General features: G+C 35.6%; 1 protein-coding gene across 1 annotated transcript; it reads left to right on the forward strand.

Moving 5' to 3' along the window:
* Nucleotides 1–2,378: 2,378 nt before the first annotated feature.
* On the forward strand, nucleotides 2,379–23,264 carry LOC117906665 (protein FREE1). The gene is made up of 10 exons (XM_034819787.1): nucleotides 2,379–3,427; nucleotides 4,355–4,441; nucleotides 4,568–4,699; nucleotides 5,256–5,387; nucleotides 9,145–9,210; nucleotides 9,310–9,420; nucleotides 14,684–14,773; nucleotides 15,645–15,678; nucleotides 22,753–22,823; nucleotides 22,944–23,264. The coding sequence occupies exons 1-10, from the start codon at nucleotides 2,471–2,473 to the stop codon at nucleotides 23,019–23,021; spliced, it is 1,758 nt and encodes a 585-aa protein (XP_034675678.1). The 5' UTR covers nucleotides 2,379–2,470; the 3' UTR covers nucleotides 23,022–23,264.
* Nucleotides 23,265–24,508: the final 1,244 nt, after the last annotated feature.

The raw sequence follows: 24,508 nt of genomic DNA on the forward strand, positions 1-24,508 counted from the left end.
GTTGTCTTTTGGAGCATTTTGACGTAGCATTTGGTTTGCTTTGCTGTTTTAACAGCCTCTTCTTTTTTTTTCCTTCTCGTTTCTGACCCCTTCCATTTATGAAATATTGGCATATTTGTTTTACATTTTTTACATAAAAAATTAAAATATATTCTATTTTATTTAAAGACATTTATCACCCATTTTTTAATTTTTAATTTTTCAAATATAAACTATCATATAATAAAATAATAATAAACTATAGTCCATAAATATTATCTATAAATTAAAATTGTAATTTTTTTTCTTTTCCTCTCAAAATCTTCATATCATTTAAATATCTTCATCCCAATTTCTAGCATCATATTCCACTTATAATTATATTCCACTTCAAAATAAAATGTTTTAATTTTTTAAATTGAAAAAGTAAATCATTAGTCATAATTTTTCCTTATCATGGGACATTATGGACGATGATTTTTACAAAGAAAAAGACATTTTATTTTGATTATTTATTTAACTATATAATGAGTGAAGAGTTATTATAAATATCTTGTTGAAAAATGAAAAATTAAGCCTTGGTAACAGTTTTTTAAAATAGTTTTAAAAATGATTTTATAATGTTTTATGAATCAAAAGTTTATCTGTGAATTTGAATTGTTTTTTACATATTTTTAAATAATTTTATATTTAAAACTTTATTTTTAATCATTATTTATATTTATATAATTATTTTTTTAAACAATTCTAAAAAATTAATTAAAAGATGTTATTTAAAAATACCATATTTTCTATTATTAATAATAAAAAATATAAAACACTTTTATGGTTATTAACCGTGTTTTTCAATTTTTTTTTATTTGGAAAACTAAAAATTATTCAATTGCAATGTGATGAAAAGACAAGAAATAAAGGAGATTTACCTACTGCAATCCTCATGCTTCATACACGTAGAAAAAATTTAAAGACTCAAAGTTCTCTTGAAGTTCGAAGTCTCGCTTATAAATAGAGCTTCAAATTTCTTCATCAGACAGAGGTTGGAAATAGTTGGGCAGAGAGCTTCAAGAGCAGAAAATCTTAGAGAGTGTGTTGTCATAATAAGAAATCCAAGTGAAGCTCATCCTTTCATCCCAATTTCTAACATCATATTCCATTTAGAATTATTTTCCACTTTATTATGTTTCAATTTTTTTAATTGAAAAAGTAAATCATTAGTCATAATTTTTCCTTCTAGGAAAAATTATTCTCCATCATGGGACATTATGGACGATGATTTTTACAAAGAAAAAGACATTTTATTTTGATTATTTATTTAACTATATAATGAGTGAAGAGTTATTATAAATATCTTGTTGAAAATGAAAAATTAAGGTAACAGTTTTTTAAAATAGTTTTAAAAATGATTTTATAATGTTTTATGAACCAAAAGTTTATTTGTGAATTTGAATTGTTTTTTACATATTTTTAAATAATTTTATATTTAAAATTTTATTTTTAATCATTATTTATATTTATATAATTATTTTTTAAACAATTCTAAAAAATTAATTAAAAGATGTTATTTAAAAATACCATATTTTCTATTATTAATAATAAAAAATATAAAACATTTTTATGGTTATTAACCATGTTTTTCAATTTTTTTTTATTTGGAAAACTAAAAAATTATTCTAAAAAAATAGTTGTTAAATGAGTTTTTAGTTTTATGTTTTTTTTTAATAATAGAAGTTTTCAGAAATCAATTTCAATAATTTTCTATTTGATTTATCGTGAAATATAAAAATTTTAGATATTTAATTGATTATAAATAGTAAATATATAAGATTTATTTAAGAAAGTATAAATTATAAAATTTTATTTCTTTATATAAGATATAAAAGTTACTATTTATTATAAATAGTAACCGGTAAATTTTCTCTTTCCTTGGAGCACAAAGGAATCGGAATGAAATTAATCTTCTATATTTTTCAAGAAAAAAAATAATTGATACTCATAGATTTTTAGTGTTTTTCAATCAATCAATTCATTGCTTTTTGTCTTATTAAAGCTAGGTGTTGAGTCTGAATTCAAAGAGAAGAGAGTGCATTCCAAGCTGGATTTTTCAAATCATTGAAACTATAAAATCACCAAAATTTTAAATTTATAAGATAATTATTACTTATTTTCTAATTAATTTACCAATTTTTTAAATGATATATGAAAAATTAGTTTCGATTTTTAAATAATTATAATTTTTTTGGACTGAGAAAGATTAGATCTTGCGGGGGATCAGAGTCCGCATCTCTATGATCCTATGATTGGCAAATATCAAGCACTGAAAGTTTCGTCTACGTAGTCCATACGCAAGAAGTCCCCGGTTTTTCAATATTCTTTTTTTTTTTTTTTCGTTCTGCGTGGGAAAGAAGGTGAAGAAATATAGCAAGCAGAGAGTTGTTCTGTTGGTGCTTCGTCTCTCTTCCTCTGGTTGCGAAAGCCTAATTCGGAGATAGCAATGCAACAGGGAGATTACAATTCTGTTTCTTATTATCAATATCAACACCCTCAAAACCCTAACCCCAACCCTATCCCCAATCCTAATTCGATTCCGATCGATCCCCAGCCAAATCCTTCGCCTTCGACCTACGCTTCTGCGCCTCCGTTTACCACTAGTTATTCTCCCTCCGATTACTCTGTTTATCCCCCCGCGTATCCTCCATATCCGCAAAATCCCGAGCCTGTCCCCAATATCCCTCCCACGGCTCCTTCATATTCTCCGAGCCCTAATTTGCAGTCATTCAATCCATCGCCTCAGCCGTCGTCTTTTCCTCCTTTCGAAGCTCAGGGTTCGTATCAACCTCCGGCGCAGCAGCCTCCGTATCATCCACAGTACGATCAACATCTGACGGCTCCCAATTTCTCCAACCCTATTCCCAATTCCAATGCTAATCCGTCGTACGCAAATCCTCCTGCCTACTCGGCTTCGTACAGCCACGTAGGCTCTTCCGTGCCGCCCGTTTACGAGAACCCGTATGAGACTACTCCAAAATTTGATCAAACTGGCGGATATTTTGATGAAACTTCGGGTAGATATGGAGGCTATAGCCGGACACGGTCCGATTTAGGATCTGAAATGTATTCGAAGAGATCGGATAGTGGGGTGTCGTCGAGGTACGATCTAGGTTCAATTCGAGATGAGGGGTATGGTGATGGAGTGTATGCTTACGAAGGGAGCAAGGTGGAGCCCTATGGTGCAAGAGGCACAGCTCCAAAGTCGTCGACTTGGGTGGGTTTTGATGATTACGGGAGGTCAATCAGTTTTCCTTCTGGTAAAGACCAGCCATCTGCCAAGATCGTGAGAGCAGTGCCCAAGGCGGAGACCCAGCAAGATGTAAAGAGCGGGGTGCAGAAGTTTCGGGTCAAGCTATTGTCTGAAGGTGGAGGACAGAGCTCCATGGATGTTCTTTGTCAGGTTCGTATGGATTTGCTTATCTCATTGTTGTTTTATTTATATTGGATTTGATGAGTACGAGAATGTGGCGTGGTCTATGAATCCTTCGTTGAACAAGCATCATTATTAGTAGATAGATTGATCATATTGGTTAGTTGAATGGCATTGGGTTATTTACTTTATTCATAAATCTAAGATGTCACAGAGAACTTCCTAGGAATTTCTAAGCTCGCTTTAACAGATTTGCTTTATGATTTATGTTTTATTTCGTTGTTTTATCAATTTTTGCCATGGACTTATTTATTGTTTAGACCATTCTGAAACTTTTTCATCTGAACTGAATTCAATTTTTTGTCAATTGCCTAATTGGTAAATCTGCTTGTTATTAAGTTTATAACGTCCCATCTATAATTAAGACCTCTTCTTTGGAACTAAGGATCCATACTCTTTATATGTATTAGTTTTGGTTCTGATGTCCTATCCTGCTAAAACCTCTGATTACCAATATCACAAGATTTTTGCCCATTTTGGACTTTGGATGTAAGAAGAATGAGGGAAGGGAAAGGAAAGGAAATACTGAAATAGATTGTCTTTTTTTGTTGAACAATAATCTGCAATTTACAATCTGATCCCCTTATTCTTTTGAAGAACAGAGCCTTATTTTGGTTCCATTTTCCATTTGCCAAAATTTTTATTTTTTGTTTTTTAGAACGCTAATTGACTTATGGGGCTTGTTGATGTAGACCAATCAAATGGATGTGATGCATTTGCATGCTTCCTTTGGAGGAATGAATGTGTATAGTTATTTATGTTAAAAAAACTTGAGTTTGGAATGCTTTCATCATAGTATATAATATAAGTGCCAAGTTTTGTTTTGCTTCTTTCTCCTTTTTATTGCTTATTTACTAATTTTTTTACTCACCTTTTGATTTATGATTTTCATCTCAGATTGGTTTGGATGGAATTCGTATGCTTGAACCCAGCACTAGTCGAACATTGAGAATATATCCACTTGAGACAATAACAAGATGTGAAGTGAGTTGGTTGCTTCCCTTTTTTTGGATTTCCCTCTACTGTCTTAGTTTTTAGCACTATATTTTCTTATGGTATACTATGGTGGATATGTAGCATTATCTTGAAATGTTTTCTCTTTTTGTTCAGGTCACTGACTCATCCACTTTTGCATTTTGGTCCAAAAGTTCTGTGGATATTGAACCAAGACGGATCAGGCTGCAATCAAATAGCTATACCACTAATACTATTTTGGACACAGTGACAGCTGCAACCGTGCAGGTTGTTTTCCTAGTTCATTGATGATTAATAAAAAATTATATAAATATATATGATGCCTTAGAGTTCAGTTATACATGCATGTGTTTATAATTTTGAAGGACCAGTTTGGGAAACCTTGAAGTTCACTTTAGACCTTTTAAAAGATTGTTTCATTGTCTGTAATCTTGGGGAAGTTCTCAAATTCATTATCATTTGTGTCTGTGTGAACTTCACGGGCATTTTTTGTTTGAATATTATTTAAAAGGTACAACAATTTGAACTACCCTTAATTTTTTTTACCCCCTTTAAGAAAACTCATGATACGAGTGATATGCATTGTGAAATCTATAATGTTAGAAAACAGTATGAAGGGATAGAAAGAGAATGTTTTGTTATCTCTGTGTTAATTGAGTAACTTTTGTTGTGGGTGTCTCTTTTTTGACCAAGCTCCTATGTGAACTTTGATCATGTCTTCTACTTGTTGCACATGGACATCTAAGCTAGAGGGAGGAACTACTCTGCAGCATTCAGTTATTTGTAATTTTTGCTAATAGATTTGTTCTTCTTCTAAATATAGATTAAGGAGATGGGTGGTAGAAGCAGGCCTTCCGAATCTTTAAAGACAACTGAGCAACCTACCGAGAAGAAGAAAGGTTTTGCTGACTGGATGAACATAATAAAGCCTGGAAATGAGGAGAAAGATCATTGGGTATGTTGAAATTCTTGAGATGGTATCATTTTAATTGTGCATTTCTTATTAAAATGGCCATGATATTGTTGTAAATTTGTATTTGCTTATATGCATTGTGAAAGTATGGAATGAGTGTGTTCTGTTGTGGGGTTCTTTTATTGTTCTTATGCTTATTAGGTGTCTATGTACATAAAATTATTAACTTTTCATGATTAGTATATTTGAAGGAAGAAAGAAGTCTTCCTCAAGGGAGATAATCACCCTCTTTAGTCATCTACTTTCTTCTCCACTCTCTTTTATGAACATAGCCTTTCGTGAGATGAAATTCTAGATGTGTCTGTTTTATCAAATTTGCTATTCAAAATGTTTTTGAGTGATTAATGCTTGCATCATTACAGATTTAGAAAAAATTTGCAAAATGTATGCTTAGTGCATGAAATAAACCTTTAGGCTAGAACGTGAGATTGTGTATATACAGATAATATCATTTTCTTTTCAGGGTAAGCAATGTCATGAGTCCTATGATGCTACTACATGTCAATTCTATGTGAGTCATATACAAATAATTTTTTTTGATAGGCAAATGAAGCAAGCATAATATTAAAAAAGTGCCAAAATAAGTGCACCAGAGTACATAGGACATATACAACGGTCACTGAAAGGCACAATGAAACAAGCTGAAACATAAAAAACCACTCTCCCTTAATGTGAACTCAACCAATCAACAAAATCAATTAAAAATATTGGACCGCCATTTATGTATAGCTTCACCTACAATGCAAGATTACCAAGAACATGTTTTTTAGTTTTTTGTAAGAATGCTTCTCATTTTCAAACGATCTTTGATTCATTTTCTTTCGTATTGTCTAAAAAATGCACAATGGTATGACTTTCAACACCTTTCGTTTTTTCCCCACTAAGGAGTCATGCTATCCTGGGATAGTCTCCGACCGTGGAAGATAACACCCAAGATACACCAAACAAGGAAAACAACAACCGTCGGCATAACCCTTGTCTTGGCAGGGTGAAAGAGGATATGAATGGGTTCTTCCTTGTCTTTACAAAGAAAACATCTGCTTACCATTGATTGAATTCCTGCCATGTATTTTTTAATCTTAAATTCATGAAATCACATGAAGGAGAGTTGGATGACTAAATGAATACAAATGATTAACATGATGTGGAAGAAATTGGGAATTGATAGCAGAAGATGGTTTCAAAATGACGTAGAAACCTATGAAAAAATGATGTTGAAATAGGGAGTAACATAAAAATTTACATGTCATCCTCTACCCAATCGGTTTTCACTTTGGGGTGCTGATTCTCGACTCAAGTGTGAGTTGTCTAATTGTCCAAAGTTGGTGGAATGATTACTGTTGGAGTGCAATAATGCTGCTCTTAAGTCTGGGTATGGGTCACCTAAACGATGGTTTTAGAATAAGCCCGTAGGGTGTGATGTTGAATGCCATAAAAGGTTTGGCCTATTCTCAGTGAACACTAATTGGTTTTTAGATGAGATGGTTAAAGCTCGATCCAAGAATTGGTATTAGAGCCAAAGGTCATGGATTCGAGTCATGGGAGCGTCATGTTGGGGGAGGGATTGTTGGGATGCAACAATGCTACTCTTAAGCCTGGGGATAGGTCACCCAAATGATGGCTCTGAAAAGGTTTGGCCTACCCTCATTGAACACCAATTGATTTTTAGGCGAGATGGTTAAAGCCCAATCCGAGAATTACATTTCTTATGGTGTTTGTTCAGCTAACATTCTTAGACCCTGTTTTTAATTCCAATAATTGAAAAACTAAAAAAGGAGGATCTTGGGATGATGGTTACTCATAGTTTTAAAAGGCATGCTTAAAGCGTACCTAGGCTCAAGGTGCAACCACTCCATAGCTATAGTGCCTTGCTTGCCAAGACCATGCGCCTTGTTGAAGAGGCTCGCCTTGTATATTTTACTTTTCATTTTTAAGCACTTTTTATTCTTGAGTTTTTTAATTGTATATTGAAATTTATATAATTTCATTACTTTTTTTTAATTAAATGTTTGAAATTTTAATTTTTTTGTTGTTGATTAAATTGGATTTCGGATCATTTTTTATAAAATTGATATGCATACTAGGTGAGGTTTCACTTCACTTAGGCGCACGCCTTGTGTCGTGCCTTGCGCCTAAGCTGTAGGATACTTTTGCGTCTTAGGTGAGCCTTGCGCCTTTTAAAACTATGTGGTTACATGATAGAAATGTCTGAAATGTTATGAACTAGGGAGTATTTTAAACTATTAAAGGTTGAAGCTTCTTCTGGAATCCAGTGAGGTCGTGGAAGGTTATCAGAATTGACTGGATGGTATTTAGAAGCAGATCTTGTTTCATCATGGATAATGGAAAAAGGGTAAAGTTTTGGAAAGATGATGCGATGAATGTGCTTTGGAAGTATCCTGCCTGTTGTTATTCTCTATTGTCATGCTAAAGACTCTTGGGTAGTTGGGATGTGGGAACAGATCAGGGGAGGAGGGCATGGAGTCCCTACTTGTGTAGATAACTTTATTATGGGGAATTGGAAGAAGTGGAGCTTTAAGACCACATTCAAGTTCATTAAGGGATGTTGAGGACAGGTTGAGCTTGAAGGAAACCAAGACTGGCAATTTTTCTGTCAAATATTTCTACACTTTCCTAGCTCAGGGAAGAAGTGCAGCGTTAGTTTGAAGTCCATGGGTGCCAACAAAAGTGAGTTTCTTTGCTCAGGAAACTATTTGGGCAAGGATCTTAAAGCTTGATCAGCTTAGAAGAAGGGGATGGAGTATTCCGAACAGATGTTACATGTCTGAATGGGAAGAAAGTTGGCTGGTCAGTTGCTCTTTCCCTGTTCCAAAGCAATAATCACATGACAGCAGGGTTTTTCGCTGTTCAGAGTGCTTTGGGTGATGTAGACATATGTAAAAGGAATTCTTCTGAATTGGTATGACTCTTTAGTGAGGAAGAAGCAGAAGAGAGCCTCGAGGGTCCCTCCTTTGTATTTGTTTTGTATTTTATGAAAGGAATAGGTGGTCATTCGAAGATGCAAAATTATGGGTTTAAGCAATCAAATCTTCCTTTTTATGAATTTTTTGGATTAGATTAGAGTCTATATAGATGATCCGCCTACGATAGACTTTGTAGATTGCTTGAGCACTAAGTAAGGAGAGAGAGATTGTTTTTTGTTTTCTTTCTCCTGTTTTGCTTTCCTGATTGGTTCTATCTGTATATGTTGTGTCAGATTGCACTCTTTTTCAGGCACTTTTAATATATTCTCCCATTTTGCCTATCAAAAGAAAAAAAGAAAAAAAAGAAGGGTTAAAGCTCCTTTCTTGGGTCTCAGCTTGTTTTAGATATAGCTTACCCAATATATGGCTCAAACTTGGCGCTGGTAAATTTTCAGAAGCTGTTTATTTAATTTATTTTAAGTATTTCTTACAGTAGTGTTTTCTAAACTATGTGGATGCAAGTTTAAAACATAAACAGTTCCCTTTCTTAGAAAGATTATGTGAATGCTGAGCAAGCTTTATAGGAAGCAATCACAATGCTCTCCTTGCTCACTTCCAATTGTGAAATAGGTGATAATTAAATAATTTTCTTTCATGTACTGGTTTGGGAGAGTTTACTGAAAAAGAATGGGTTCTTTCCCAACTTGTGAATTGACTGATCATGTTTGAGTAGGGTATAATTATTGTGCACTATTAATCCTCTAAAAATTTAATTTCTCATTTTCCCCCGCCCTTTCTTTTAATTAATTTCTCAGGTCCCTGATGAAGCAGTTACCAAGTGTACAGCCTGTGGGACAGATTTTGGGGCTTTTGTGCGTAGGGTATGCCTTTACCTGTGGGTTAAGTGTTAAATAAAATTCATGTTCTTATGGATATTTCAAATTTTTGGTAAACCTTGTATTGTCTCTCTTTATTTACAGCATCACTGCCGGAATTGCGGAGATATTTTCTGTGACAAGTGTACTCATGGTAGAATAGCTTTAACAGCTGATGAGAGCGCTCAGCCAGTTCGAGTTTGTGATCGATGCATGGTATGCACTTATAATCCCTTTTTATCATTTTTCTTTGTATCCCTTTCTACGTAATTTCTAGTGTAATATTGGATGATTGCCCTATATCCATTAATATTGGACAGTTTAATGCACAAGAAATAGAATTGTAATGAAGTACATTTTAATTTGCACTTGGGCAACCAGATAGCTCCACTAAAAAGGCAATGTGGCAATGTGAGTGTATCTTTTGATGTTGAGAGCATTTTAGGTGAGATCATAGTTTTAAAATGCACAAGGTGCACCTAAAGCACAAAAGTCTCCTACAGCTTGGGCACAACACTAGGTGTGCTTTTGAGTGAAGTGAAATGTGACCTAAGATGCATATCAATTTTATAGTATATGAATATGATATAAAATCTAATTTAATCAAGGAAATATTTAATTTTCTAAACATTTAAAAGAAGCATAAAAATAATAATAATGAAATTCCATAAATTTCAATATTCAGTTAGAAATCTCAAGAATGAAAATATGTAAAAAGGAAAAGTAAGTAGACTAGACACACCTCTCCCACAAGGTGGATGCCTTGATAAGTGAGGTGCTGTAACTAGGGAGTGGTTGCACCTTGGGCCTAGACAAGCATTAAGCACGTCTTCTAAAACTAGGTGTGAGAGCCAGAACTTGCTGCATAAAATGAAATAAAGTAGTAGACAAAACTCCTCATTTGGTATGTCCAATAAATTGATTCACTGTTGGATCAGTTTGGTTTCATTTTGTTCTTTAAAAATGCACAGGTTGTTCTGGAATGTTGCTGCTTCATTTTTTCTGCTGTTGATTTTTTAAGAAAATCAAATAGAGGAGGAGAAAATACTGTTCTGATGGCCTTGTTTTATTTAAAATGTAATTAAATTAAATTCTTATCAATTATATTTATATTTCTATTTATCTCATTATATTCATTGCCCATTGTATAAATACTGCTATGTTCATTACCGATTTTATAAATACTCAAACACCCATCGGGTAAACCCATTACCCCATTATCCAAGACCCATTTCTTCATCCTCCCTGCACTCTTCTTCTCTATCAAACCCATTTTTTCTTTCTTTCTCTGCAACTGGGTGAATGAGAATAAAACCATCTGCGATTGATTTTCCTCAAGGCTCAAGTTCCAAGCTGCTTCTCCTTTTGAATTGATCCACGCCATATCCGAGTCAAACTTGGATATCTGTTTTGTGGCAGGCTTGGCCGAGGCGGATACGACTCAGCTGAGTTGTATCAGTCTTGGCTGATATGTCAAACTCTGCTACAAGCAGCTGGCAGAGGATAAGTCATTGGGCTACATCCATCTATCGTACCTAAACAGTAACCCTTTTCTTGTTTGTTTGCAAGGAGACTGAACTTCTCCATCCTTTTCCACCCTTACCCAAGGCCATATGTTGTTGAAGGTTGAAGCACTGCCACCAGCCTAATGTTTTTAGTTATGCAACTACTGGGATTACCAAACATGTTACTATTTTCAAAGACTAAAAACAAGACAGAAAATCAGTTGTTTGGTCGTGTGTTTAGAAACAAAAAAACTGGGATGATTAAATGGACCATCGATGAAGTTGGTTCAGCAATGAGACATCACCTCTCATTGGTTTTTCAAGCTTTTGAAAAATGCAGGGGTTTGAGCATTGTTAGGTTGATTAATGACCTATCATGATTTTGTAAGCTCGAGAAAGATTTAGGGGTTTGAATGTTGCTAGGTTAATTAAGGATATTTAGTTGTTCAACCTTGCAGAAGAGGACTTGCATCTAGTCATCCTTCTACTCATGTCTGGTGAACACACTTGCATAAACATGTATATCTTATAAATAAAACGAACATTAGGTTTATTGATGAGTTATTATGATTTTGCAAGCTTGAGAAAGATTTAGGGGTTTGTATGTTGCTTGGTTGATTAGGGACATTTAGTCATGTTAAACCTTTTAGAAAAGGACACACAACTAGTTATCATCCTATTCATGTTTGGTACACACACTTGCATAGACTTTTTTTTTTTATAGGTGAATGCAGATTGTATTAAAATTTTAAAAAGTATACACGATGTATACCAAGCAACCAAAAAGTAAGAAGGCACTAATACAAACAAACTAGTAACCACACCCTACAAAAAGCCTAACTTGTCCACAAAATCTAACATCGACATAGATCTATTCTCTATGTACAAACCCAATTCCAAAAAAGATACAAAAAAGAACTTTTAATTGTTTAGTCCAAACTTTCACAATTCTCGAAGACTCTCTTATTTCTCTCCCTCTAAATGGACCAAAAAAGGTATAAAGGAACAACTTTTGAAGTCTTTTTCCTTTTTTTTTTGCCAACACAACGGCCTCCCCAACTCAAGAGCAACCCTCTCACTGAAGCATGCATCACCCACTATACATAAAGTAGAGCTAAAATCAATTGCCACAAAATTTCAAACAATGAAGGAGAAAATGATCACCTATTTTTTCTTCTGCTTTGCACATATAGTATCTATGAGGCATCTTCCAACCCCTCTTTTTGAGCTGATCTTGAGTTAAAATCTTGGTCTAAGTTGCTTTCCAAGTAAAAAAGGCTAGCTCTTATAGGAGTTCAAGAGTTACTGCCTCTTAATCAAATTGGTAAGCTAGATAAGGTGATCTTAATGTCTGTCTTCACCTTTTGAGGGATATTGGCTCTTCCACAAAGCAAGCCTTTTTTGGAATCACTCCTCCATCCCTTCCCAAACGCTAGAAGACTTGTAAGGAGCAACCAAAGGGAGACCTAAGTAGGTGGTTGGGACTGCACCCACCTTGCAGCTTAGAACCTCAACAAGCTCCTCCATATTTGGGACATCCCCAACTAGAATCAACTCACTTTTCTCCAGATTAATCTTGAGCCATAAACATGCCTCAAACCACATGAAGAACCAACTCAAGTGCTTTAGATTTTCCTTACTAGCATCTCAAAGGATGAAGATATCATTTGCAAAAAACCAAATGGGAAACCTCTACTCCCACATTGTGCCTTCCTTTGACTATGAATCCATGAATAAAACCACCTTCCCTTTCCCTAAAGAGTAAGTTGGAGAGAGTCTTCATTGCCAAGATGAACAAATGAGGAGACATAGGGTCTCCTTGTCTCAAATCCCTACATCTTTGGAAAAAGCCTGAAGGGGAACCATTTACTGAGACAGAAAAATGTGTTGTGGGGATACGCCATCTAATCCATCCTATCTACTTGGAGTCAAATACCATTTTTTCTAGAACTGCAAGCCTATCAAAAATTTTATTTTCCAAAACTACAAGGACAAAGTCCAATTCATATGGCCATAAACCTTTTCAATGTCAAACTTGCATAGCATTTCTCTCAAATTGTCTTTAAATCTAGAATCAATGGCATCATTTGTTATCAAAACATCTAAAATTTGTCTCCATATCACAAAGGCATTCTGAAAATTTGAGACTAAGGTATCGACCACCTTTTTAAGTTTGTTTGCTAGAACCTTAGCTAGGAGTTTGTATAAACTTCCTACCAAGCTAATAGGTCTAAAGTCCTTTGGATTATTTGCCTCCCCTTTCTTAGGCACCAATACTAAAAACATTACATTTGAACTCCTCTCAAAGTACCCCAAGTTATAGAATTCTCCGAAAAACTCCATAACCTCACATTTCACAAAATCCTAACAACATTGCCAAAAAGCCAAGGAAAAGCCATTCGGACCAAGGGCCTTATCACCACCCAAGCTAGATAAAGTTGTAAGGACCTCTTTAGAGAAGGGGATCTCTAAGGCTTCTAAATTTGCAAACAACAAGGAATAAAAAATCAGCTCATCTATACTCGACCTCCACTCCCCCGCCTTAGTAAGAACCCTTTGAAAAGAATTTGCCACCCCTTCTTTAATGTTGTCTTCCCCGACTAGCAATTCACCATTTACCCTTAACTTGACCAAAAATTGCCTCCTTCGAATATTGATCATTTTGAGGATAAATCCAGGTCTTGTTTGGTAACTGTTTTATGATGTTTGGTAGAGTAAAAGTTTGTTTGATAGCCTGAAATGTTTGTAATATGTTTTTAATATTTTTAAAAAATAATTTTTATGTCTAGGGTTTTATTTTTTTATCATTATAAATGTTTATATAATTATAATTTAAAACAACTCTCAAAAAACAAGTAAAAATAACTGAAAACAATTAAAAGATATTATCTGAAAACACCCTATTTTCTGTTTTCAGAGAACAAAAAACAAAAAACAGTTTTTGGTTACCAAACGTGTTTTTTAGTTTTTTTGTTCTGGAAAACAAAAAACTATTTTAAAAAATAGTTGCCAAACAAGTCCCTAGTCTTTTTGTCCCCTTATTTTAGTCACAACTCTCTTGATTTTTGTCTCTAAGAGATCTCCTTCATCTTTGCCCATTTTGTAAACTCATTCACCACCCCCTTCTAACCTCATATTCCTCCACTGTGAGGGCCCTTACCCTTTCCTTTGCATCCCACAACCCTAATTAAGCCAAAGACCTTGAGTTTTTTTGTGGAAAAATTATCGAAAACCTCCTTATTCCAGGGTCCTATTTCAAAGCTTTAAGCTTAACCGCTGGAATGTGACTAAAGGAACCCTGAACACTGTACCCCTCCCACTAGTTCCTGATAAGATCTTTGAAGCCTTCCACCTTTAACCACATATTTTCAAATTTGAATGGTGTCTTTCCTTTCCTTATCCCTCTACCATCAAGCAGGATTGGTGCATGATCTAAGGCTGGATTTGGAAGGGTGCTTTGGAACAGACCACTGAACTGATTCTCCCAATCATCGAACACAAGAAAATGATCCAGCTATTTAATCTGCCACACCAAGTAAACAATCCACCAGACAGAGGGAGATCTGTAAGACACATCTCCTTGATAACCTTTGAAAAGTGCCTCATGGAAACTGAGAATCTTTGACAGTTCCTCCTTTCCTCCAGGAATCTCACTACATTTGAAGTCCCCTCCCACACACCAAAGTTGTTCTAGAGGCCTCTAATATTACTCAACTCATTCCAAAAGTGTTCTCTCACAGCCAAAACAGGACCATAAACCCCCGTAAACATCCAAACAAAATATCCTCGTAGTTTCTGAAGGGACAGGAAACTGAATAGACACGAAACTGGTAGAACTATTGAGACACAAATGTCAACTATTAGCATTCTAAGGATGGCCTTTTAGGCAGCATTTGGTTCACTTTGCATAGACATGTATATCTTATAAATAAAACCGATATCTTCAGATCTATTGATTTCATGTTCCATTGCAGGCTGAAGTGACACAGAGGTTGAGTAATGCTAAGGAAGCAGCCAACAAACCTGCATTGCAAAGTCATGAGGATCTTGCACGGAAACTTCAGGTGACTTATAATTTGCAATTTAAACCTATGGTGTTTTATGCCTCAGTTTCATTTCTGCATGGTACAAATCTTAAGATTTAAATTTAAATAGAGGAATTTCTTTTTTGCTTAATATGGCAATACTCAAGTCTGACCATTATTTTTGTGCTGATGAGTCTAAATTTGTTTATGAAATCACATCTTGCTCTACCTACTCTGAGCTGATAAATTATTTCATTCTGTAAATTGTTAAACATGTTTAGCTTTTCTAGTGAGGATGTTCAGATTTCTTATTTTGAGGGTGAATCCAGTATTTATGAAAGCTGCTACTAAACTATGAGTCACTTCTGCCCTTCCTATTTCTCTTCCTTGGATGTACCCACCTGCAGCTGTTTCTTATTACCCTCTGATTGGCCAATTTTGAATCCATTAATCTTGTTGTAATTTCCTCTTCTTTTTTTTCCCCTTCTGGAAAAAATTTTAAATTTTCATTAACATATAAATACCTAATAAGCATTAGATCTCCCTGAAAAGGATGTGATCTGGCTATATCTTCCATTATGGCTACCTTGTTACAATTTGCTCCACTTAACTGTTCCTGGCTCTGGCATCACCCAGCAATAATCACTTGTTTTCAAAATCCCATTAACTCTTTCCTCATGGTCTCTGTTTCCAACACACTAGATCTAGTTGCTGATTATTGTTATGATACCTGAATAAATTTGACTTTGCTAAACATTTCATTGAATTTGGAAATGCTTCTTGCAGTTTTGGTTAATAAAATATTGGATCCTAGATTTAGATTTTGCCACCATGGAGCATCTATTCTTTTATATGCCTGTATGTCTACTTTTGGTTTTGTTTTTGTCCTGATGGTGTTGATTTGTGACAGGAGGAGATGGAGAGAAATCGCAAGACATCATCAGGTAATCTTCCGTGCTGGAATATTTGTTTTATATCAGAGGTGGCAGTTGTATATGCTTTAGCCTGTAGTCCTATCTGTTATCCTGTTCCACATTTTGTATATGTATGTGCACTACAGGACCTATGAAATGAAACTAGTAGATATCTGCAAGCTCACTCAATAGGGGTTCTTTAGTTGGCAATCTTCATAATTAAAGTCTATGATGTAGGACAACCCTAGGATGGTTGCCTACACTCAAGGGTAGGTGGGTTAGGGTTTTATTTTTAGGTGTAAGAAGAGGAATAAGGAATAAATTTTATGGTAGAGAAAAATATAAGATAAGAAATAGAGAAAAAGAAAAAAACAACGAAGAAAAGATCGAAAACCTTAGAGTCTCACTAAGGCCTTCTAGGAGTCACCTAGAAGAAAATCAATGGAGTCTCACCATTGAGGGTTGCAACCTTGCAATGAAAGAAAACATAATATTATTAATATCAATCATCCCTTTGATTTACATTTATTATCCTATTTATAGGTTTCTCTAAGAAATCCAAGTCTATTAAGACTCTAATAACCTATTATGATTCTAATTCTAATTATAACATCCAAAGTCTACTATGACTCTAATAACCTATCATGATTGAAATTCAAGTTATATTATAACTTAACTAGTTAATCCTAATTAGACTCCAACAAATATTTATCCTAATTTAATTCTAAGTAATATTAATCCTACTTTAATTGTAACTAATACTAATTCCCTTTCTTGATATATATATCTTGGAGATTCATCCTCATCAATTCCCCCCGACTTGAAAAAAAACTTGACCTCGAGTTTTAGTGATTTTCCACGATGAATTGAAATTCCAAGCTATGCCTTCCACCCTTTCTTTCTTTGTCGTCTCTTTCCCATGGTAAGATAGGATCTCAAGATCTCTTGAACTTGTTCAATTTCACACAAAATAAATACTAGACTTTGAAAAACTTTTTGATGTTGTACAACAAATTGATAATTCTGGAAATAATTATGTGTCTTCAACAAGCTTGTGGAAAGTTGTTTCCCACACTCTTCTTGTGAATTGTCTTGTGGAAGAATAAGATTTTTGAATTCCCTATGTTCAAAAGAAATTTTAGCAGATTCTTCATGCTTGCCACTACTCATGATCATGTTTGGCCTAGGGGAAATCAAGAATCGATTCTTTTGAAGCTTCTACAAGTTCCTTGAGTTCTTCTACTGGTTGATCTAGGATTAGTTTCATCACCTCTTGCTTTCTAGATTCATCATTGATGATTTCTTCCTCCTTTTTAGTAACTTTGACTTGCTTTTTTGTAAGAGTATTTGATAGCTCTTCTATTTTTAAGGCTGCTAATTTTTCCTTTGGTTGCTTATGTGGTGGTATTTCCTTCATTGGACGAAGGATCTTCTTATGCCCATTGCACACAAGTGTGTTAAGTGTTCTCATATCCATCATGTTGGACCCTTTCATCAAAAAGTCATGGTCTTCCAAGCATAATATGGGCGGCTTTCATCGGCAAAACATCACACCATGCTGATAACTCAAAATTATTACTGAAATTAAACGTCACTAGACAACGAGAACTCACCAAAATAGATGTGTCATTTACCCATGCTCTTTGATATGGATTTGGATGATCTTCTGTCTTTATATTAAGTTTCTCAATAAGCTCCTCTGAAGCTAGATTGGAACAACTACCTCCATCAATAATCAAAGTACATAGTCTCCCTTGGCAAAGAAACACGAGTAGATGCTAGTACGTCGCCAATCCTCCTCTTCATTTAGCCTTGGTATGTTCACCAATGACAGCATAAAAAGGTTGTAGCCGTCAACCATGTTTGCATATGTTGCTCCACTCCTCAATTACCTATGCCTTCATGCCAAGAATTTTTGCTTTGATACCAAAATTGATGTAGGACAACCCTAAGATTGTTGCCTACACTTAAGGGTAGGTGGGTTAGGGTTTTATTTTTAGGGTGTAGGAAGAGGAATAAGGAATAAATTTTATGGTAGAGAAAAATATAAGATAAGAAATAGAGAAAAAGAAAAAAACAACGAAGAAAAGATCGAAAACCTTAAAGTTTCACTAAGGCCTTCTAGGAGTCTCACCTAGAAGAAAATCAATGGATTCTCACCATTGAGGGTTGAAACCTTGTAATGAAAGAAAACATAATATTATTAATCTCAATTATCCCTTTGATTTAGGTTGATTAGCCTATTTATAAGTTTCTCCAAGAAATCCAAAGTCAACTAGGATTCTAATAACTTATTATGATTCTAATTCTAATTATAACATCCAAAGTCTATTAGGTCTCTAATAATCTAGCATGATTTAAATTCTAATTTTATTATAACTTAACTAGCTAATCCTAATTAGATTCCAACAAATATTATTCCTAATTTAATTCCAAGTAATACTAATGCTACTTTAATTGTAACTAATTCTAATTCTAATTCCCTTTCTTGATATATATATTGGAGATTCATTCTCATCACTATATCTCAGTTAATGCTGATAATTATTGCTTGTCCTTGTGAATGTTCAATTTTAATGCCCTTAAAGCCTAGGATAGGTGGCCTGGCTCAAGTGGTAAAAAGGATAGGGTGGGGATGAGAGGATGTTCTAGGTGGGGATGAGAGGATGTTCTAGGTTTCAATGAATGAAAAATAAAACGGTCCTTGTCAAAAAAAGAAAACAAATAATAATAAATAAAGACTAAAGAAAAAAAGAATGGTTCATATTTTAGGTAAGAATTCTAGTTATTAGTCCAACCAATATGGCAGGTTCAAGTTTTTTTGATGGATAAATAGCAATATATTAAAACAAGGCACTTTAGAAAAGTGCCCAAAGTACATAGGTAGTTTACAAAGGACGCCTAAGAGCGCCTTAAAAAATTACACTTTGCAGGAACATCCCCTTGTCTTTTTGGTTCAAAGCCTTATAGAGATATTTGACAATAAATTTATCTTCCTTTGACTTTGTCCATACCACTTGATCTTCCACGTCACTACACACCCTCCTCCCTTGCAATATTGGAAAAAAAAACTCTACATCAATCACCTCCTAGTCATTGAGTTGTCTAGAGAAACGAGGATCCTAAACTCCCTCTCTAGAATGGTTCCAAACATCTTCCACCCAAGCCTCTTTAGCCAACAAAATAGCAAATAAGGAGGGAAAAGAGGTGCACAGAGGATTGTCTCCACACCACTTGTCCTACCAAAATCTAACTTTCCTCTCATTCCCCATAGAAAAAACCATATTGCCGCCTACCATATCCCATTCTCTCCTGATGGCTTTCAACAAATCTACCCCAAATCTTTCTCACTTCACAAGAACACCACCCATCCTTTTCTTCCCCATACTTCCTACAAATAACTTGCCTCCAAAAGGCCTCCCTATCCAGTGCCAAACGCAAACTCCACTTGCATTGGAAGGCCTTATTAATCAACACTAAATTCCTCACTCCTAAACCACCCTTGCATTTATTTGAGTAGACAATAGACTAACTAAATGAGGCTTTCTCTCAAGGGCCCAACCTCCCCAAAGAAAATCTTGTTGGATTTGCTTTAACCTCAATTTGACTTTCCTTAGAATACAAAGCAAAGACAATAAATTGGCATATTGGAAAGAGTACTTTGAAACAAGGTAAGCCTACCTCCTTTGGAAATATATGGTCTTTTCCAAAGCCTTTCCTCCACACCATCCCAAATTTCCACATCCTTGAAACGAGTACCAAAGAGAAGACCCAAGTAAGAAGATGGGAGCGTGCTCAACTTGCAACCAAACTCATGAGCCAACTCTCCTACATTCTCTAGCCCCCCCATCGGAATGAGCTCACTTTTTTCCAAGTATACTCTCAACCCTGACATGACCTCAAACCATATAAGTAGCCAACTCAAAGAAGTCAATTGATTCAGAGGAGGCTCACAGAATACTAAAGTGTCATATGCAAACAACAATTGAGAGATTTCCACTCCCACTCCTCTACCATTAAACTGTCACCCTGACAAGACTCCTCCCTTAGCTCTATTCAACAAACAACTGACGGCCCCCATGACAATCACAAAAAAGTAAGGGGATAGAGGATCCCCCTGCCTTAAGCCCCAAGAGCTTTGGAAGAAACCAGAGAGATTTCTGTTGATAAGGACAAAGAAGCTCACAATAGAAATACACTAGTGGATCCAACTGATCCACTTAGCTCCAAAGCCCATTTTTTCTAGCAACCAAAATATGAAATTCCAATTTACATCGTACGCCTTCTTAATATCAAACTTGCATAGAATACCACCACCATCGCCTTTCTGCATTGAATCAATAGCCTCATTAGCAATCAAAGAGACATCAAGGATTCGCCTACCCTCCATAAAAGCATTTTGGGACTTGGATACAACCTTTCCCACTATCTTCTTAAGCCCGTTAGTTAACACTTTAGCTAACAACTTGTAAAGGCTATCCACCAAGCTTATAGGCTTAAAATCTCTGAGATCTTCACTCCCCCTCTCTTAGGAATTAACACTAGAAAAGAGGCCTTAATGCTCTTCGCAAACCTACCACGTTCATGAAAATCCTTAAAAAACCCCATAACTTCTTACTTCAAAAAATCCTAAATGAATTGCCATGGAGAAGCCATTGGGTATGGGAGCTTTATCCCCACTAAGATTTGAGAGAGCACCAAATACCTCTTCCTCGGAAAAAAGGACCTCTATCGCTGCATCCTCACCTCCTAAGACCCCAACCGACAGCTCACTGCAGTTGGGTCTCCACTCCTTTGATTCAGACAAAAGAGAGTGGAAGAAGTGAACCACCCCTTCTTTGATCTCTCTCTCCTCTGCTACCCAAGTCCCATTGATCCTGCTCTTCACCATTGAGTTTCCTCTCTTATGAGCTGAGGCCATTTTGTGGAAAAAAACCAGTATTTCTATCTCCCTCCCTCAACCATAACTCCCTAGATTTTTGCCTCTAAGAGGTTTCTTCCATCAACACCCACTTATTATACTTCTCCATAGCTTGCTTCCTGAGATTCTGTTTTCTACAGACAAAGCCCTATTCCCTTCTATAGATCCCAAAATAGCACCTGGTTCAAGGTTGCCTCTTTTCTAGTAGTAGTATTTCCAAACACATCTTTGTTCCAAATCTTTAAAATAGCCTCAAGCACTTTCAGTTTTTCAGATAGAATGAAATTGAAGGACCCTCTGAAATGGAGACGCCTCCACCAAATTCTTAGCAAATCCTTAAAACCATTCTCCTTCAACCACATATTCTTGAATTTGAACGGGGATGGACCTTTCCTTTTATGCCTCCACCATGTAACAAAAATTGGGCCGTGGTCAAAAACAGGTCTGCAGAGAAGACACTAAAGAACCCCACCGAAATAGCACTCCCAATCCTCAGAGACTAAGAATTTTTCTAATCTTGATTGAAATTGATTGTTCAATCTTCCCTTCCACATGAAAGAACCCCCCTGCAAAGGGAGATCCTGCAGTTCCAAGTCCTCGATGACTTCTAAAAATCTTCTCATTGTTGAAGACAACCTAGAAGCTCATTTTTGTTCTCTCATGAATCTGATTACATTAAAATCTCCTCCTAAGCACCAAGGATCCTGACACAAACCCCCGATAGTCCCCAACTCCTCCCAGAAAGCTTCTATGAACCTCCCAATAGTAGTGGCCATGCCACCCCATAAAAACCCAACAGAATCCATTCTCAATATTTTTAAATCGATTGGAAATCGAAAAATCCCTAATTTCCATACCAGTCAGCTTTAACAACCTGTTATCCCAAAAGACTAACACTCCCCCTACCATAACCTGAGAATTGAGAGCACCCCACTCCAAGAACCTGCCCACTCCTAATGAATGAACCAAGCTACACAATAGACTTTAAAACTTAGTTTCCTGAAGACAAGACCAAATCAGCTCTCTGAGCCGTAATCATTGATTTGATCCTCTCACATTCCATGAAAGAATTCTTAGGTGGTTTGGTTTTTTCTTCAATTCTAAATAGAATTTAAAACTAAAGTGTTTAATAGTGTTAAGTATTAATTTGTTTGTTTTTGTAATATTTTATTTCTATTAAGTATTAAAAGGTAAAGAAAAACCAACATGTTACTTTTTCTATTAAGAAAAGCCAAATATTTTAGTTTTTTCTATTCAGTAAAAAATTTATAATAGGTCGTGAAAAAGTAGAAAAATAAATAACCTAAAGTTTGAAAGCAATTTGCTTTCAGCAAAAAGTTATAAAAGCAAACATCCTCTTAGTCTCATTTACCAACAGAATCCAAACCCCAATTCTCTCTAGAGAGAACTCTTCCACTGCCTGAACCTCTAAAGTTAATTGAACATTCCAACCTTCTAAGCTCCCTTTCAAACCTTGAGGATCCAATCTTACTCTTTCTAGGACCGGACAACTGGGCCTTTTGATCTTTTCTCATTTTCAATTTTTTAAGCAAAGCTAAGATCTTCTCCTCTTAGCCCTTAGTCGGAATGCTCAGAAAATTACTGAACTGAGCGAGGCAACTTGAGTTCCAAGCCTCAACAGATTCTGCCTCAAACCCTAGCCTCCCCATCTCACTGTCCCTTTCCTCTTGACCCTCTTCCTCTACCACTACCAGAGCCCTTTCCTTCCCAGAAGAGATCGCTGCAGAGCTACCGTCAGCCAAAACCACACTTAGGGGACAAAGGTTTGCTTCCACTTTCAAAAGCTCCACACCTGGGCCACAACCATTATCACAGGCCCCTTCTGAAACCCTTTCCTGACAAGAAGGGAAAGGGTGGAATTGGTGTGACATCAGATTCTGTATTTGATCTACTGCTTAAACATGATTAGAACTTTCAACTTTGAGTCCACTCATCCATCATGTCATGTACGTTGTCCACACTGTATTTGATTAGGCTTGTGTAGTTCACAAAAATTGGCTTTTGTGTGATTCAATCTTGTTTAATGTCTTCCTGTTGTTGGGTGATTGACAAGTCAAGATATCATGTTAGCTCCACTTTTAGAGTATCAAACACCTTGCAATGAAATAGCTTGAGAAGTGTTTCCAGTCCTCATGTTATGAGCTATGATTTTACTCTTGCAGGCTCCAAGTCTGATGGATCTGGGAAGCGGATGAAAGAAGTTGCCTGTCCCATTTGCACTGTCCATTTGCAGGTTTGAAATTCTTTTAGCTTTTTAGAATTTTAGGTTTGAAATTCTTAAATGTTAAATGTAATATAACATTTATTACATCAAATGTTATAAATGTGGTGGCTGTAATGCTGATTATTGCAGGTCCAAGTTCCCAGCTCAGGATCTGAGACCATTGAGTGTGGGGTTTGCCAGCATCCTTTCCTTGTGAGTGCTCATTGATGGCAAACAATTTCAAATTATCATTGAAGGCACCCTCATGTCTCTGTTAAAATTTTTCATTATTTTCTACTGGTTGATATTTTGATATTTGGTAAATTTCTTGGTTGTGTGAGCTTTGATCTGATATCAACTCAGTGTGTATATGAAGTTAATTTTACTTGGGAGCCTATCAATCAAGGCACATTTTATGTATAAAATTGATCATTATATTCACTAATGGATTGATGTGTTTGGTTCATGGCATAAGTAGTGGGTGGATTTCTTGACACGAAAGAAGGATTTTTAACCCAAATAGGAAATATTTTGAGGGATACTTTGGTTTCTCAGTGGGAGAATGGATATTTGTGATGTGTTTTGTTACAAGGAAAAAGTAAAGCTGCTTGCTCATCTCAATTTATTATATTGAATTGTAATTATATGGTGGTTCCATCATGCCTAGCATGTCTTCCCGCTCTCCCCCTGACTGATACATTGAAAATCATTAGAAGTGATTAGCTTAGATGTTTACTTTGCAATTGGAGGGACTAAGGAAAATTTTGATCTTAAATCATAAGATTTAGTGAATAAAAAGTGAAGATGGAATTAATTGAATTTACATTCACGAAAATAATGTCAAATAAGAATAATCTGTGATTCCTTTCTGAGATAGAAGAAACTTGACGTAGATTCTGCGAATAGTTTGAAGCTGAATGTGGTAAATTATGCAGGAATAAGAATAATATTTGATTCCCATTTGCTAAAGTTGAAATTAACGTGGACGATAATGTATATAGTTTAGAGCTGTATGTGGCAAAATTAAGTACTCCACGTATATGCTTCCAATATTGTTGTTGCTGATGCTGCTGTTGGGATACATTACTCTTACCCCTATGTTGTAATGCCATTCGAGGAAAGTTATACCTTTAGCTTCATAAATATAGTTGATATTAAAGGGTTTTCTTACTTGTGTCCTAAAAGTGAAAAAAAAAATAAAATGATTTGCTTTAAGACCTGGAGAAGTCGGGCTGATCTTTGCCCTACTACAAGTTAGACCTTTGGCCTTGGTGACATTAATGAAGCCAACTACAACCAACCCCATTGATGGGTGGTTAAGTGTCCGTTGTCTAGCTGATTGATCCTTCCATTAGGTGGTCCACTTTGATTGAGGCTTTAAGCTAATCCGATATGTACCCAAAATTAATGCTATCCCACTCCTGTCTACTTGAGCCTTGGGCCACGTTATTATGGCTTTTCTAATATTGCTCAAGCCAACTGTTTCGCCTATCTTAACCTGTTTTTGTCGTCTTCATAGTTCATACCAATTGAGTTCATGGAACGGTTGAAAAGGCCAATCAATCATTTGACTCAAATTACTTCCCCTTGGCCTAGGCAATAAATCATATGGTTGAAAAAGCCATTCAGGGGACCCAAATGACCTTCCAGTTGAAAATTGAAAATTGAAATCATGGTAGACAGGTGCACATTGCAGAAGTTTCCATCCACCGCCA

Source organism: Vitis riparia, chromosome 18 (genome assembly GCF_004353265.1).
Source record: "Vitis riparia cultivar Riparia Gloire de Montpellier isolate 1030 chromosome 18, EGFV_Vit.rip_1.0, whole genome shotgun sequence".
Lineage (NCBI taxonomy): Eukaryota > Viridiplantae > Streptophyta > Magnoliopsida > Vitales > Vitaceae > Vitis > Vitis riparia.

What these genes read in the sequence shown, in the direction of transcription:
- LOC117906665 (XM_034819787.1), top strand. Translation starts at nt 2,471, where the DNA reads ATGCAACAGGGAGATTACAATTCTGTTTCTTATTATCAATATCAACAC. An exon ending in TGACAGCTGCAACCGTGCAG is followed by an intron (nt 4,700 to 5,255) that starts GTTGTTTTCCTA and finishes TTCTAAATATAG; the next exon opens with ATTAAGGAGATGGGTGGTAG. An exon ending in GAGTTTGTGATCGATGCATG is followed by an intron (nt 9,421 to 14,683) that starts GTATGCACTTAT and finishes GTTCCATTGCAG; the next exon opens with GCTGAAGTGACACAGAGGTT.